Source organism: Callithrix jacchus, chromosome 14 (genome assembly GCF_049354715.1).
Source record: "Callithrix jacchus isolate 240 chromosome 14, calJac240_pri, whole genome shotgun sequence".
Lineage (NCBI taxonomy): Eukaryota > Metazoa > Chordata > Mammalia > Primates > Cebidae > Callithrix > Callithrix jacchus.
Genome location: NC_133515.1, coordinates 65,987,376 through 66,001,123, shown reverse-complemented (window position 1 = coordinate 66,001,123; position 13,748 = coordinate 65,987,376). Strand labels below are relative to the sequence as shown.

General features: G+C 40.3%; 1 protein-coding gene across 3 annotated transcripts in view; it reads right to left on the bottom strand.

The window, feature by feature from the left end:
• LHCGR (luteinizing hormone/choriogonadotropin receptor) overlaps positions 1-13,748 on the bottom strand; it is a 62,686-nt gene that overhangs the window by 32,810 nt on the left and 16,128 nt on the right. For 2 of the 3 annotated variants that reach the window (XM_035271468.3, NM_001301843.1), the window contains exons 2-6: positions 11,367-11,438; positions 9,295-9,369; positions 5,925-5,999; positions 3,926-4,000; positions 3,760-3,837 (exon numbers count right to left, since the gene is read on the bottom strand). In XM_035271468.3, the coding sequence (XP_035127359.1) occupies positions 3,760-3,837; positions 3,926-4,000; positions 5,925-5,999; positions 9,295-9,369; positions 11,367-11,438 (375 nt within the window). The remainder of the gene's footprint in view (positions 1-3,759; positions 3,838-3,925; positions 4,001-5,924; positions 6,000-9,294; positions 9,370-11,366; positions 11,439-13,748) is intronic. The other variant, XM_078348320.1, reaches the window with a different exon arrangement.

Here is a 13,748-nt window from a genome sequence, read left to right as displayed (position 1 = left end):
AGCCCCACTGAGTTTCTCCAGCACCAAGTGACTTCTCTTGCTTTCATTAAATGAGCTCACAGTTGGTAAAGATTTGGGTAGGGGGAGGGCAAGACAGGTTCTACAAAAAGCAAAATCTCAAGTACCACTAATAATGAAAAAAGAAGGCTTGCTTTCATTATTTTCTAATTAGAGTTGAACTTTATAGCTGAGAAAAGAAGGCTTTCCTCTCTAAGTATAATACCCTTTTTCCAGCAGCGTGCTCCACATGATCCTTTGCTTATAGAAGGGCCCATTCAGCAGAGAACAAGTGCCAGGCAAGTGACTAATCACTCCCCTTCCAGATGAAGGGCCAAGAATGAGAAGGGGGATGGAACTACAATGTCCCACAGGCTCTCTGTGAGACACAGAGCCTCCATCTTTATTAACTTGAGAGTGGGGTAATTATACCCTACAGGCATGCACTATTGTTCTTAAAATCATGACCAATGTAAGTTAATGGCCCTGTCACAAGAAAACCGTGAAGCTCTCTGTGTACATTCTGAAGTATGATGTGTGAGAAGGAATCTTTGGTTACTCCTTGAGTCTGGTGGGGTGACCCAGTCATGTGAGCTCATAGTTACCTATGGATTATCCCAACATTCATTTTCTTCTTCACCCTCCTCCATGTCTTCTGCCCTTTCGTTCTTACTTCACTTCGCTCCCATCATTGCACATTTACTTGGGAGGAATACCTATTGGTCCCTGATTATTTTTAGATTTAGATCAAAATCAAAGAGAGTTGTGGATATTTGTGATCTTTGAATAAAGGCTACTTTATTGGGTGGATTCTTTCATTACTTTTTTTCAGCATTACTTCCAAGCCTGTCCTGGCATTTAAGAGTCTCTACAATTCAATGTCCTCTCCATCTCAGCCTCTTATCTAATCTTACTTTCTGTTCCTTAAACAGTGTATTTACACCCAAGAAGTAAGCCTCACTCTGTTCTCCTCCTGCCATGCTTTTGCTCCTGCTGTCTTCTCACTTGGATTCCTTCCAAGAAAGAGAACATGCCTTTCTCTGCATGTGGCACCACGTAATGGTTAAGGACATGACTCTGGAGCCAGACTGCCTGGGTCCAAATCTTGGCTTGGGATAGTGATACTTAACCTCTTGGTGCCTTACTCTCCTCATCTAAAAGTAAGGTCAACAGTTCCTACCTCATAAGGTTGCTATGAGACTTAAAAAGTACTTAAAAACAGGGCAGGTATTTAATAAGGGCTACATAAATATTAGCTGCTATTATCACATTTACCCATATAAATGTTACTGATTCTATGATGTCTAATTCAAGTCTATCAGCTCCACTATGAAGCCTCTTCTGACTTTCCCAGCCCAAGAGGACTTCTCTAAGATCTTATTTCTAAGTACCACACACTCACATAGTGAATATCTACTAGCTTGTATTATTCTTTCATGTTTTTACCCTCATAGAGATTATGAACTTCTCCAGGACATGAATCTAATCCTATGTCTTTTATGTTCTCAAAATAGACATGAAAGATCCCAAATCCTAAGGCATGTGATACCACCTCATTCGGAGTTTGGTTGGTGAATACCTTGTTTTTGGTGGGGGACATGATGAATGAGTAGTTCCAGATCCATTATGCAGTGGTAGAGCTTTATAAGCAGCTGGTAGAGCTGTGATGTGTGAGGGAAGTGGCAGGGGTAGAAAGACTGTTGAGAAATATTTCTAGGATCAACAGGGTCTCCTTCCCATTGTTCAAGAGTTACAAGTAAAGAGTATGGGTTATTTTGAAATTATTTGTGGTTGCTGCTCTGTATTCTTTTGATTGCAGTAATCTGAGCTGAAGCTACATGGTCGCAGTTTTGTAACATGACAATTATACATGTAAAATTATACGTAATGCAAAATAAAAGTACTATACAAAGGCAGTGTACCATGGATACCAATTTTTAGAATCCAGTGATATAAAAGAGAGTCCTCTGAGATGGTCTCTTCTTTTGTTTCACATCTATCTCTTCATTTCAGAGTCATTCCAATCCATGTTCTTTCTCTTTTCTTTAAGGGTGGGCTCCTTTATTGCCTCATCACAATTTTGCCATGGGCTGTAACCAAAGCAGAAAGAGTGAGAGGGATATGGATTTGAGGAACAGAATTAAATATCGGTCACTGGGCTTTAGGTATAAAGAAATGAGGCCAGGCACAGTGGCTCATGCCTGTAATCCCAGCACTTTGGAGGGCTGAGGTGGGCAGATCATGAAGTCAAGAGATCGAGACCATCCTGGCCAACGTGGTGAAACCCTGTCTCTACTAAAAATACAAAATTAGCTGGGTGTGGTGGTGTGTGCCTTTAGTTCCAGCTACTTGGGAGGCTAAAGCAGAATTGCTTGAACCCAGGAGGTGGAGGTTGCAGTGAGCCGAGATCTCGCTACTGGCTACTGCACTCCAGCCTAGTGACAGAGTGAGGCTCCATCTCAATAAATAAATAAATACATGAGACATGGTGCCCAGGATTCTGAATGGTGGGGCAGTGGAAGGCTCCCATGTGAAGATGTATGGCAGGGATTCCAGAGGGAAGGAAGTCAGACAAGTGTACTGTGAAGAACATGGATTGAGTTACCTTAGTGCAGTGCTCCTTAAACGTTAATGTACATGTGAATCACTTGGGATCTTGTAAAAAGCATATTCCGTGTTAGTAGGTCTGCAGTAAGCTATTTATAACCAGAGGATACAGTTTAGATCTGTGTTTCCACCCAATCTCATTACAAATTATAATCCTCAATGGTGGAGGTGGGGCCTGGTGGGAGGTGACTGGATCATGGGGGTGGTTTCTCGTGAATGGTTTAGCACCATCCCCCTAGTGCTGTTCTCGTCATAGAGTTCTCATGAGATCTGGTTGTTTCAAAGTGTGTGACACCTCCTGCTCTCTCTCTTTCTACTGCTCTTGGTCATGTGAGGTGCTGGCTCCCCCTTCACCTTCCAACAGGATTGTAAGTTCCCTGAGACCTCCCAGAAGCTTAGCAGATACCAGAATTATGCTTCCTGCAAAGCCTGCAGAATTGTGAGCCAATTAAACTCTTTTCTTTATAAATTACCCAGTCTCAGGTAGTTCTTTATAGCAATGCAAGACAGCTCTCAGAAGATGCTAAAGATGATGGTTCATGGACCATACTTTGAATAGTGAGGCCTTAGGAAACACATGAAAGGGATAGCCTGGTAACTGATGAGTAACTGTCAAATAAAAACACATTATTTTTAAGTATTAAGGGATAGAGAGAATGGGCATAGATAGTGTTCAGAAACAGAGTGAGAGGGACCCAAGAGGAAGGCGAAAAGGAGAGAGACAGAGCAAGGTCCATTGATCAACTACTTTTCCTACTTGGAGAATATCCTTCCAAACTCTCCTCCATTGAAATCTTGAAATTTCTGTGCTCTTTTTCAGCCAGGAAAGCCAATCCTCTCTAGACTGTCTCTTCCCAGCCTTAGAGCATTCTTCATTAATGCAGTGAACAATTTCGTAAGTTTGAAACTCAGTCACTAAAAATCCTTAGGGCCTGTTTGGTTAACTTTATACTGAATTGGTTGGTTGATTGTCAGGTGAACATATGACCCAGCTGTGATCTTATACAACTCACTTCACCCTTAGCATTTTAGGTCAAGTAGAATGTCACCAGTGAGTGAGGAATGTAGTAAAACACGAGAAAGAGCTCATCTCAACCTAGTAGTGAGAATAGCAGGAGGCTGTATGGCAGAACATGAATCTGGGAGTTTACTCACAGTGTTATGGATTCATTATTCATCCCTTGAAAAGCATTTCCTGGTATGGTGGTTATGTGTAAGTTATCACAAATTTCCCTTGAGGAAAGAAATGAGAAATATTTACTTTCCAAATTTTAGCTGCAAATAGGAAACTGTTATGCATAGCAATCAGCCTGTTACTTACAGAATGAAATTAGTTTCAGAGGAGAAGATCTTCGTAACATCTGGAAACTTTCTAATGCCTGTGTTACAGATGCTTCTGTGATTAGGAACAGGGTAGTGGTGTGGGGAAAGAGTGGGTAAAAGTGATTGTTATTAAGACATAAAGGTAACAAGGGAGTAGAAAGGCACTTAGCAAAATGACTGTCACATTAAATTTAAAAATATTGAGTTTGGTGTTATCAGGACTGCTTTTAGCTGAGAAAGATTGTTGGAATTCAAAAGTCCCTGATGCTATGGGAAAAGATGCTCTAATGACTCCTATTTAGGTATCTGGGGACTGGGACCAAACTTAAAGGTCTTTTTCATTTATATTTCCAGCCTTTCTTTCCTTATTAAATCAATCAGATTTTCCTACTATATTGCATTCCATTTCCTTTTGGTAATTAGTTTATTAGATGCTCTTCATAGCTCTAGAAAGTATCCTTAAATTCTGGAGCAGGTTTTGATTCAAATACTTCAAGAAGATTAATCTTATAAAGCCATATTGCTCATTATTAAAAATCTTCCCTTACTTAGCTACATTATAATTCAGGAAGTTCTTCGAATCTCACTGAAATCACTAAACATTCTTTTGGTGTTTGGAACTATTCAAGGCTCTTCTTTTCATCCCACCTTTTATTTAGCCTCTGAACAGGACAGGTGAAATTGCAGAATATTTTATTATAAGAATGGGGCTCCTTCAGAGTCTATGCATCTGAATTTCCACCGAGTTTTAGATTTACCAGTCATGGGCTCTAGACAACTGATGTGAACTGTCTGCCATCCTGGTGACAATGAAACAAAGCCAGGTTTTGCTTCTGGCTCTCTCTGCTTGTCCTCCTTATCCAAAAGCCCAGGTCATACTGGATCTCTGCTCTATCTACAGCTGGGGATAGCAGTGTGGTATTAGACTGCAGTGTGTACTTGGGTTGGGGTTTGGATTAAAATACTATTTAATGAAGACAATGACTCTTAGATAATAAGTGGCCAAATTTGGTTCTGGGGTTTTCTTTTGTTTTTTTCCAAAGTAGTTGATGCTATAGTATGCTTATGTCCCCTGTAGACACCCTGGAGGTTTGGGAAAGCAGAACACCGGAGTTTGGAATTGTTGTGTTAGTTAACAAAGGAACTATTCCAGTTCCAGAAGCAGCTTTGTAGGAGGCCTGAGAGCAAGACTGATGACGTGAAATAGCAGAGAGATGTCCCTTCTCTCTGTTTTCTAATTTTCTGGGCAGTGATGGGAGGTGGACTTTACAGTCTCTGAAGAGTTTACGAAATTTAAGAAGAAAGAGAGGATGTCTGTGTTAGGGGGACTTAAATTTTTCTTTGTGAATAGAGATGACTTGATATGTGAGAAGATCCATAGTGATAAATTCATAGATTTTAGGAATTTTGGTACTGCTGGCAAGGCAATGATTGTGGCAGGCTACAGGGGAACTCAATTTCTAATGTTAACTGATAGAGTTAATGGGAAGTAGGAAATAATGATTGAGTTTACATGGTACAATGTCTACCTTAAGACAATACTTAAAAAGTTTTTATTTAGTGAACAAATGAAAAAAATGAGATAAAGGAGGTCAGTAATTCTCAACCAGTGATAGGAGTCAAATCAGAATTGCCACTTTCCCTTTCACCTACTCTCTGTTCACCTTAGAGATTCTGATTTACCCGTTTTAAAGTGTTGTGACCTCCATCTCCCATGCTCATTGTCAATGCTGAAAATTATTGCAAAGGAGTGATGTTCTTCTCAGGTGTATAGGACAGATAAAATATTGGGAATCACTTACTTGCATGCAAAAGCACCCACAGCATGGTGGCTGACAAGAAATGCCAATTACATTTAAATCAGAAGGCTGAAGAGGAACATGCAAATAGTGCTATGTATATGGTTAAACAAAATCTTTCCAACCTCTTCTTTGTTTTGATTTTCATCAGATGCCCATCTTTTCCTCCCCAATTGCTTATAAAGGAAAATTTCTCACAAGTATTTTAATCGGGGAAGATTTGTAAATGCTCCCGGCTCAATGTGTATCAGATTTTTGGTGTTCTGGATCAGTCTGTAAAGAGAGAGGGAAAAAAGGGCAGCTGTTTAATAGATGTGAATTATTTGGAATGTGTGAGATCATGGTCACCAGAAGTTGCTGGCTGAAAATGGCATCAGCCAAAGGACCTTTATATAATTGGGAGGACCTCCAGCGACTCTGGTGTTGGAAATGGCTTGGTGAGAGCCGGTTCGCTATTTCCAGGAAGCACTGCTCTGAAGCTTCTGAAGAGGCAGGTATAAGGATCAGAGCAGGGAGTCTGTCTCTGCACCCTCCTGTCCCTCTCCCCAACCTCAGATAGCACCAAAATCCAGGGCTCCTGGCCAAGTAGATTCTGTCCCACTGTGGACCGCGCACGCTGAGGGTGATGAGAGATTCCTCTCTCAGGAAAGATGAGCAAATTACCTACTCTCCCTTGTAAGCAAACTGGTCCTCTTCATATTGGCTGGAAACTACATGAGCAGTTATGTAGAGGGGTACCAGTCTGTGGAATGGCACAGGGCAAAGGCCAGGGGCTTCTATTTGGGGGGATTTTATGCTCATTCTGTAGATAATTTGCTATGTGATGATGCCCAGCCTCCTAACTTCCTTGAGCTACCGTCTCTTTTGTCAAAATGGGATAATAATATCACATAGTTTTCCTCCCTCACAGGTTAGTAGGTTTTGAGTAATAGAGTAGGTAGAGGCAGGGCTTTGCAAAGCATAAAAATGCAGTCACATACCACTGTGTTGTTATTCCTCCCCTCCAACTCCCTCATTCCCCTCATGACTGTGACCCTATAAAAAGTAGTCAATAAAAGGCCAGTAAATGCCTTTGGCTTTCTTAATCCAGGTGTCAGCCACCTGAGGAAATAATAATTCCTCTGCTCTGTAGCGAAAGTGTAATGTACAGGTCTGGGGTCAGTTGGGTTTTCATTCTGATTTTACTAAGCATATGACCTTGGATGTGTCACTTCAAGTTCTGTGTCTTGGTTTCCTCATAGTGTTGTTTTTGGTGAATAAATATATGTCTGGTTCACAGTAAGGCCTCAACCAGTGTTAAAAATAGTTATAATAGTTGCTGAAATTAGGAAGCTGAATGATTTGTCTTTGGTCACACAGCTGAGAAGTAGCAGAAATTGGGTGAGACTAGTTTTCCTGACTCTAAGTTTAGTGCTTGTTCCGCCACACTAAAGTTGCCCACTGCTTGTACCTGTTTCCATCTTCTCAGTCCTTTTGATTCTTAGATGTGAGTGATTTTTTGTTGTAATTATTTCTACAACAACTGAGTCAAGCAATCATAGGCCATATAGGGCCTTATGTGGGTGGGATGGAAGGGACTTTTATCTCTAAACATCTTTTGGGCTGGGTGTGGTGGCATACATCTGCAGTACCAGCTATGTGGAAAGGAGGTGAGAGGATCACTTGAGCCCAGGAATTTGAGGCCAGCCTGGGCAACATTGTGAGACCTTGTATCTTAAAAAAAAAAAAGAAAGAAAAAATTAAAAGAAATTTAATAAAAGACTTTTAAGGCCTGACCCTAGCCCAGGCATTCATTCATTTAACAAACATTTATTGGGCACCACATGTGGCAAGCATTGTTTTACATGCTGGAAATACAGCTGTGAACAAAGCAAAAAGAGCCTTCATGGAGCTAGCATGCTAGTTTTAGGACCTTCTTTGGGAATCCGTAAACTTTTTGTGAGAGTGCTTCATGTTTCTTTCTGTTGATAAATGTTGCTTTGCATCACAAGGTTTATTTATCATTAGCTGTCCTGGTGGTTCTCAATGTAAGTTGTGTTTTAGCATTACCTGGGAAGTCTGTTAAAACTGCAGCTTTCCAGGTCTGGGACAGGACTGTCATCTACAATTGTAATGAGCCTCATGTGTGATTCTGCCTCTCAGCTAAGTCCAGACTATGTTTTTGCACTTACTCATTATTTTGGATTTCTCCGTAATTGGTGAGTAGTCTCAGTTCCCTGGCTACACTGTTATCTCATGGCAGACATTTATATTTTACCTCCTCTGTATTTTAGCAGCATTTGGCTCTGTATTGGACACATGGTAGTTGCTCATGTACTTACCAATTAATTATTCTCTTTAGGTAATTATTCATTGGATCATTTATAGGGGGGTATTTGTGGTATAGTGGAAAATGCAGGAGCTTTGAAGAAAGACAGCCTGGTATTGGATCCCAGTCCTGCCATGGTCTAAAACAATCTTTGTCCAACCCACAGCCTGTGTGCTACATGTGGCCCAGGATGGCCTTGAATGTGACCCAACACAAGTTTGTAAACTTTCTTAAAACATTATGAGGGTATTTGTTTTTTTTTTTTGCTCATCAGCTATTGTTAGTGTAAGTGTATTTTATGTGTGGCCCAAGACAAAAGACTGGGTATCCCTGGTTTACAGTGTCACACTGGTCAAGTTTCTGTGCCTTTCCAAGCCTCCATTACTTCCCCTGAACGAAAGGGATAATTACCTCCACTCTGCATGGTAGCTGTGAGAATTAAATGACACAACATAGAAGAAATGCTAAGCACAAGAGCTCAAAAAATGTTTGATGCTTTTCCCCTTCCCTTACTTTTGAAACTCCAGAGTAGGTGAAGTTTGAGTGCTCTTCTGGAAGCTCAGGTTTGGACCACACAAAGCAGCAGTAGGAGGCCTGGTTTGGACGTCACATGATTTGATTTCTAATTCCATCTCTGGCACTAACTTGCGTGTAATGTCAGACAAGTTAGTTAACCTCTTTGGGCCACAGATTTATCACTTGAAAAAACTGCATTGAGCCAGTCTTTTACTATCCTTTTTTGTGATTTGGGGGAAAAATGAGACTTTGGCAAGGCTTGTTCCAAAACATCACAACAACAACAACAAAACCCAGCGATCCCAACACACACATGCCTGTTACACAGCTTTTCCATTGCAGGTATTCAAGAAACATTTACTGAATGAGGGAATGTACCCAGACAGCCCCCAATGAACCAATCTCTAAGCTCTTTTCCAAAGTTTTCCACTATCCCAAATACTCCATACCCTCCACTCCACAGGCAAGAGCTACTTGGCAGGACTTCACAATGTCAATTTTGATTTCTATCTTTGTGTTGTGATGTTTCAGAGTTTATACAGCTCCCAGGGAGAAGCAGTTGTCACCATAGCAACCTACAGGTCACTGCAGTGAGAAAAATTAGTGCCTGCCCAGACCTAGTAATTGCTGTAGTCTTTTCCTCTTGGATTCTAAGCAGTGGATGCTTGAATACAAATACCACGGGGCTCCAGCCAGAGAGGGTAATAGTGTACAGCAGTAAACTGTCTATTAGCTGATGCTTACATTTCAGACAAATTGAGGAGGTTGTCAAAGGCATTAGCTTCTATCCTTTCCAGGGAATCACTCTGAGAGATTTCACTAGGGAAAAGAGGGAGGGAGAAAAGAGAAAGAAACATGAAAGAAATGACTGTGTCTGCATGATCATGAGCTGTGTGTGTGACCCAACAACTGGGGACTCCACTGTGTCCCCCTGAGAAAAACAGGGGTGTACAAATTGTCCTCACATCATACAGTGCTAACATCTCCCTTCAGGAGCACTGATGGGCAACTACAACCCAGGTGTAGTTGAAATGCAAGTTTTAGTAACCCCTGTTTATGTGACAGATTTTTCTCTTATTTATTTCTGACTCAGAGCCACAGATTGTTAGAACTGCATGGGCCCTTTGAGAAAATCTAGTCAGATTCCCTCGTTTTACAGCTCTAGAAATTAAGGCCCTGAGAGGAGAGGCAAATAGTATATTAAGGTTCAAGACTAGGATGTGGATCTCTGGGTCTTAACTCTGTCACTCTAGTGAAGCTTTAATATGGGTTGAATTGTTTCAAACTCTTAATCCTTGGTTTCTCAAAATCTTGTGCTGAGGCTATTACAAGGTAGTCAACTCCTGCACATGATATCCATCATGAATGATAATTATCTACTTCCTTGACTGTTTTTCTCACCTGTGAGCAAATTGAGGACAGGGAGTATATTCTATTCACTTCTGAATCCCTGGTGGCTTCATATTGCTTGACACAGAGTTAAAAGTACAAATGAATGTATGAATAAGTGAATGGAGTAATGAATAATTGATGTTTTTGAAAAAGACACAAAAATAAAGGAACCAGCTTTGTTATATACGATTTGCAAGCTTGTAGGTAATGTCAATGTTTCCGTCAAATCCCAACATAAGCTACCATTTCCTGCCAGTTGAGAAAAATGTCTCAAACTCACAAAGTGTACATTTGCTTATTTCTAAGGTTAAGACTCACTGAAGACTTCAGACTTGATGAGAGCATTAGCCCACAGAAAGGCAGAGCCTAAGATAGCTAACATCCTTTTTGAACAACGCAGGAATGGACTGCTCTTGGGCTGGTTCATCTTATTCCTGCCCAATGGTTTGCTTATTTAACTGTAGCTGCTTTTCTCAGTAGGAGGTCTTAATGTATTAAAAGTTATCAAAACTCAACATTCCAACCTGAGAGCAGAAGAGCATGGGTTAGGCTCAAGTAAACGGACATGTCTGTAACCTGCAGTGAATTTCCTATGATATGCACTAATTCTTGAAGAATTATTTTTATTTTAAATATTCGAATTGCTTACCAATACCCTAAAGGGGAATAGAGGTTCCATAAGGAGCTAGGATTGATAGTGTAACATCTTCTTTAGAGATGCAAATCTGCTTCCAAAGTCCAGTGGATTAAGATTAGAGATGCACTATAAGAACTCAATGGCCATGAGGTCCTTTGACTCAGGCTAATATTAAGAAAGATGCTGGAATACTGGGCTCTTGAGAACATTCTCTCCTCAAGCATGGGAACTTTGGTCCTAAAAGCTGAAACCCAGGGGCGAATGATCAAAGTTACATCTGATAAACATAAGATCATACGGCATTATCGGGGTGCTTTACACTTTTGATAAGTGCCTTTCATCAATATAGTTATAAATCTTGTGTTTTGTTATATACTTATATTTTAGATATAAAGGTTATCTTCTGACGCACAATAAACTTCTAACACATTTTTTTCTATGTGGGTGTTATCTAAAAATGTGACCCAAGAGAAGACCTGCTGTAGCAGAAGGAGATTTTTTATGATTGGGATCCATCTTTTCTTCTATTTAAAAGGTATATTATCACTTATAAAATACATTCAGTTCTTTGAAACAAGGTTAATTATCTGGATTTTAATGACTTAAAAATCATACCTTTTCTTCAAAAATCTCTAGTTATTATTTATATTACAAAGAAAAAAAATTCAAGTATCTTAAACACAATTTCTCTCCTAGAAAAATTATCTCCTTTAAACTGTGTTTTCTCTTAGAAAAAAATTCATTATTTCAATTATAAATGTCTTTTGATATGCAGTAACTTACTTACATTTTTATAACCTCATTAAGTCCTCTGAAAGCTTGAGATGGAATCACTTTGACAGGGAGGTAGGCGAGTGATCTAGAAAAGAAAAAAGGAAATCCAAGAGTTTAAGATTTATGATTCGGTGCCTTTAAAGTTCATGAATTAAGTGTGTATATGTATGTGTGTGAGAGAGACAAAGAGACTTCAGCATTTCCAACAACTGGATTCAGGCTGAGGATTCTAACATATCAATGAAGAGATGTGCCATGACTTATTCTTGGTCTTTATCAAAGAGTATATAGTTTTGTGGTTAAGATTGTGAATGTTGAGATCGGACACACCTGGGATCAGATCTTCGCTCTCCCACTACTTGGCTATGTGATTCTAAGCATGTTATTTATGCCCTCCAGTTCAGTTTCTTTGCCTGTAAAATTGTGATAATAATTCCTGCTTCACACGGTTGTTGTGATGATTAATCAGGATTATCCATGTAAAGAACAAGGCTCAGCACCAAGTATATAGTTAAATAGTTCTAGAGTGGTCCTATAGACTTGGTTGGGAAGATGGACAAAAACTATGTTGAGTAGAGTGGAGAAATGAATGATGAAAATACAACTGGAAATTATTCAGGCAGGAGAACAGAAGATTAATTAAGAACGTGCCCCTGTCTTGATCTCTACTATCTTTCTCAGGTAGCCTATTTCAATATTATCCCAAACAGACAACTTTAATCCTATGGTTAACTCACATGGGCATCCCATGTCACTTGGGGGGAATGTTTATGAGATCATTTCCTTCAGGAATTCACATATACCCACAGGAACAATCTAAGTATTCCTGAAATTGAAATGAAAGCTATGCCGTACTTAAGATTTGAGAAAAGAGTGACACTCAGAAATCTAAAACCAGCATAGGATGATGTGTGAATGCTAAAGGAACTGGAGGTTAAGATAACTCAGGAGAAAGCAACCGTAAGGCAGGGGTGAACACGCGGCCAACATTTATTGAGCATCTACAACAGTTTAATGTTTTGGTCCAAGGACTGGCAGAGAAGAAGGGAGTGGACAAGGATATTTCAGATGGGAAGCGTGTATCAGGAATATGAGAACAAAGGTGAGAGATGCTGTCTTGTTTTTTAATATGTCTATGCAGCGAAGACTGTTTTAAGCTGCTAGGGAAGAACACTTCCATGATGGGCAGATGAAAATAAGATTTCTTACAGTCCCAGAAGGGACTTGCTACAGGTGTAAGCTGCTGTGTGAGTTATACACCATTTGTGACCTTATTTTACCCACTCAACAATGGTATAAGGTGGGTATTTCCCTTAGATAGCAGAAGAAATTGGGTCACAAAGAGATTAAGTAAACTGAACAGGGTTACAACCAAGCAGAATGACTCCAGACACCAATTCCCTGTGCAATATTGGGCCAAAGCATATCATTCTTAACCCACTGTCTTGGTGAACAAGGTGGAGGAACAGGCATTGTAACCTTGCTTCTTCTGAGAGGAAGCATGTCACATTCTCTCTATTCCTTTCACAAAGCAGTTTACCGGCCATTCCTTCCTAGGTGCTAATGCAGAGGAATTTCAGAAATTTCATTTCAGAAAAATATTTTCACTCAACAATCTCTTAGAAATGATACAACCTAGAGAAAATAATCCAACTTTGGTCTCTGATTCTGTTCCTGAAGTCATTCCCACCAAGCACATTGTTCAACACCCAAACTTATTTAACAAAGGATTTGAGAAGAACAGGGACAGTGTGGGGATAGGTCTTCTTGTGAAGGCATATTTCCTTTCTATATTTCTTCTGGAATCATGTTCGCTTGGTTTCCTGATTAAAAACACAGTTTTATTGCTCTCTGCACTGCCAAACCAATAAATTTCCAGAAGAGAAAGCTGTATTCCGCTGTACCCCATGCAGCATCAATAAAACTGACAGCCAAATTCTGATTCCAGAATCTTTATTGCTGGGGATAATGCAGTGCAGAACATATTTTGGAGAGTGTTTACATAAAAGCTTCAACGGAACCCTTCAGAGCTGTTTATTCATGCAAATGGAGCCCAAAAGCTGGAGTCTCTAAGCAGGCAGCCTCCTCCTCCAATTGGGAGCATGGTGTGACTCCCAGAGGAGCAGTTTGGTTCAGATTTGACCAGGGAGGTTGCCTGAGTTTTTGATTGATGGAGGGAGGAGGGATGAGGAGCAAAGGGTGGACAGAAGTACGAGAAACTGTAGATCATGCAATGGCAGTCTCCAGTGGCTACAGCAGCAGCCCTGGTGCAAACTGAAGTTTTGCAGCGTTGATGTTGACGCTGCAGAGCAGGAAAGGCAGCAATGGGGAGAGTAAAAACAGAGCCTCCCCTATAAAAGAGACACTAAAAGAACAGCAGGTGACTTTGTGGATG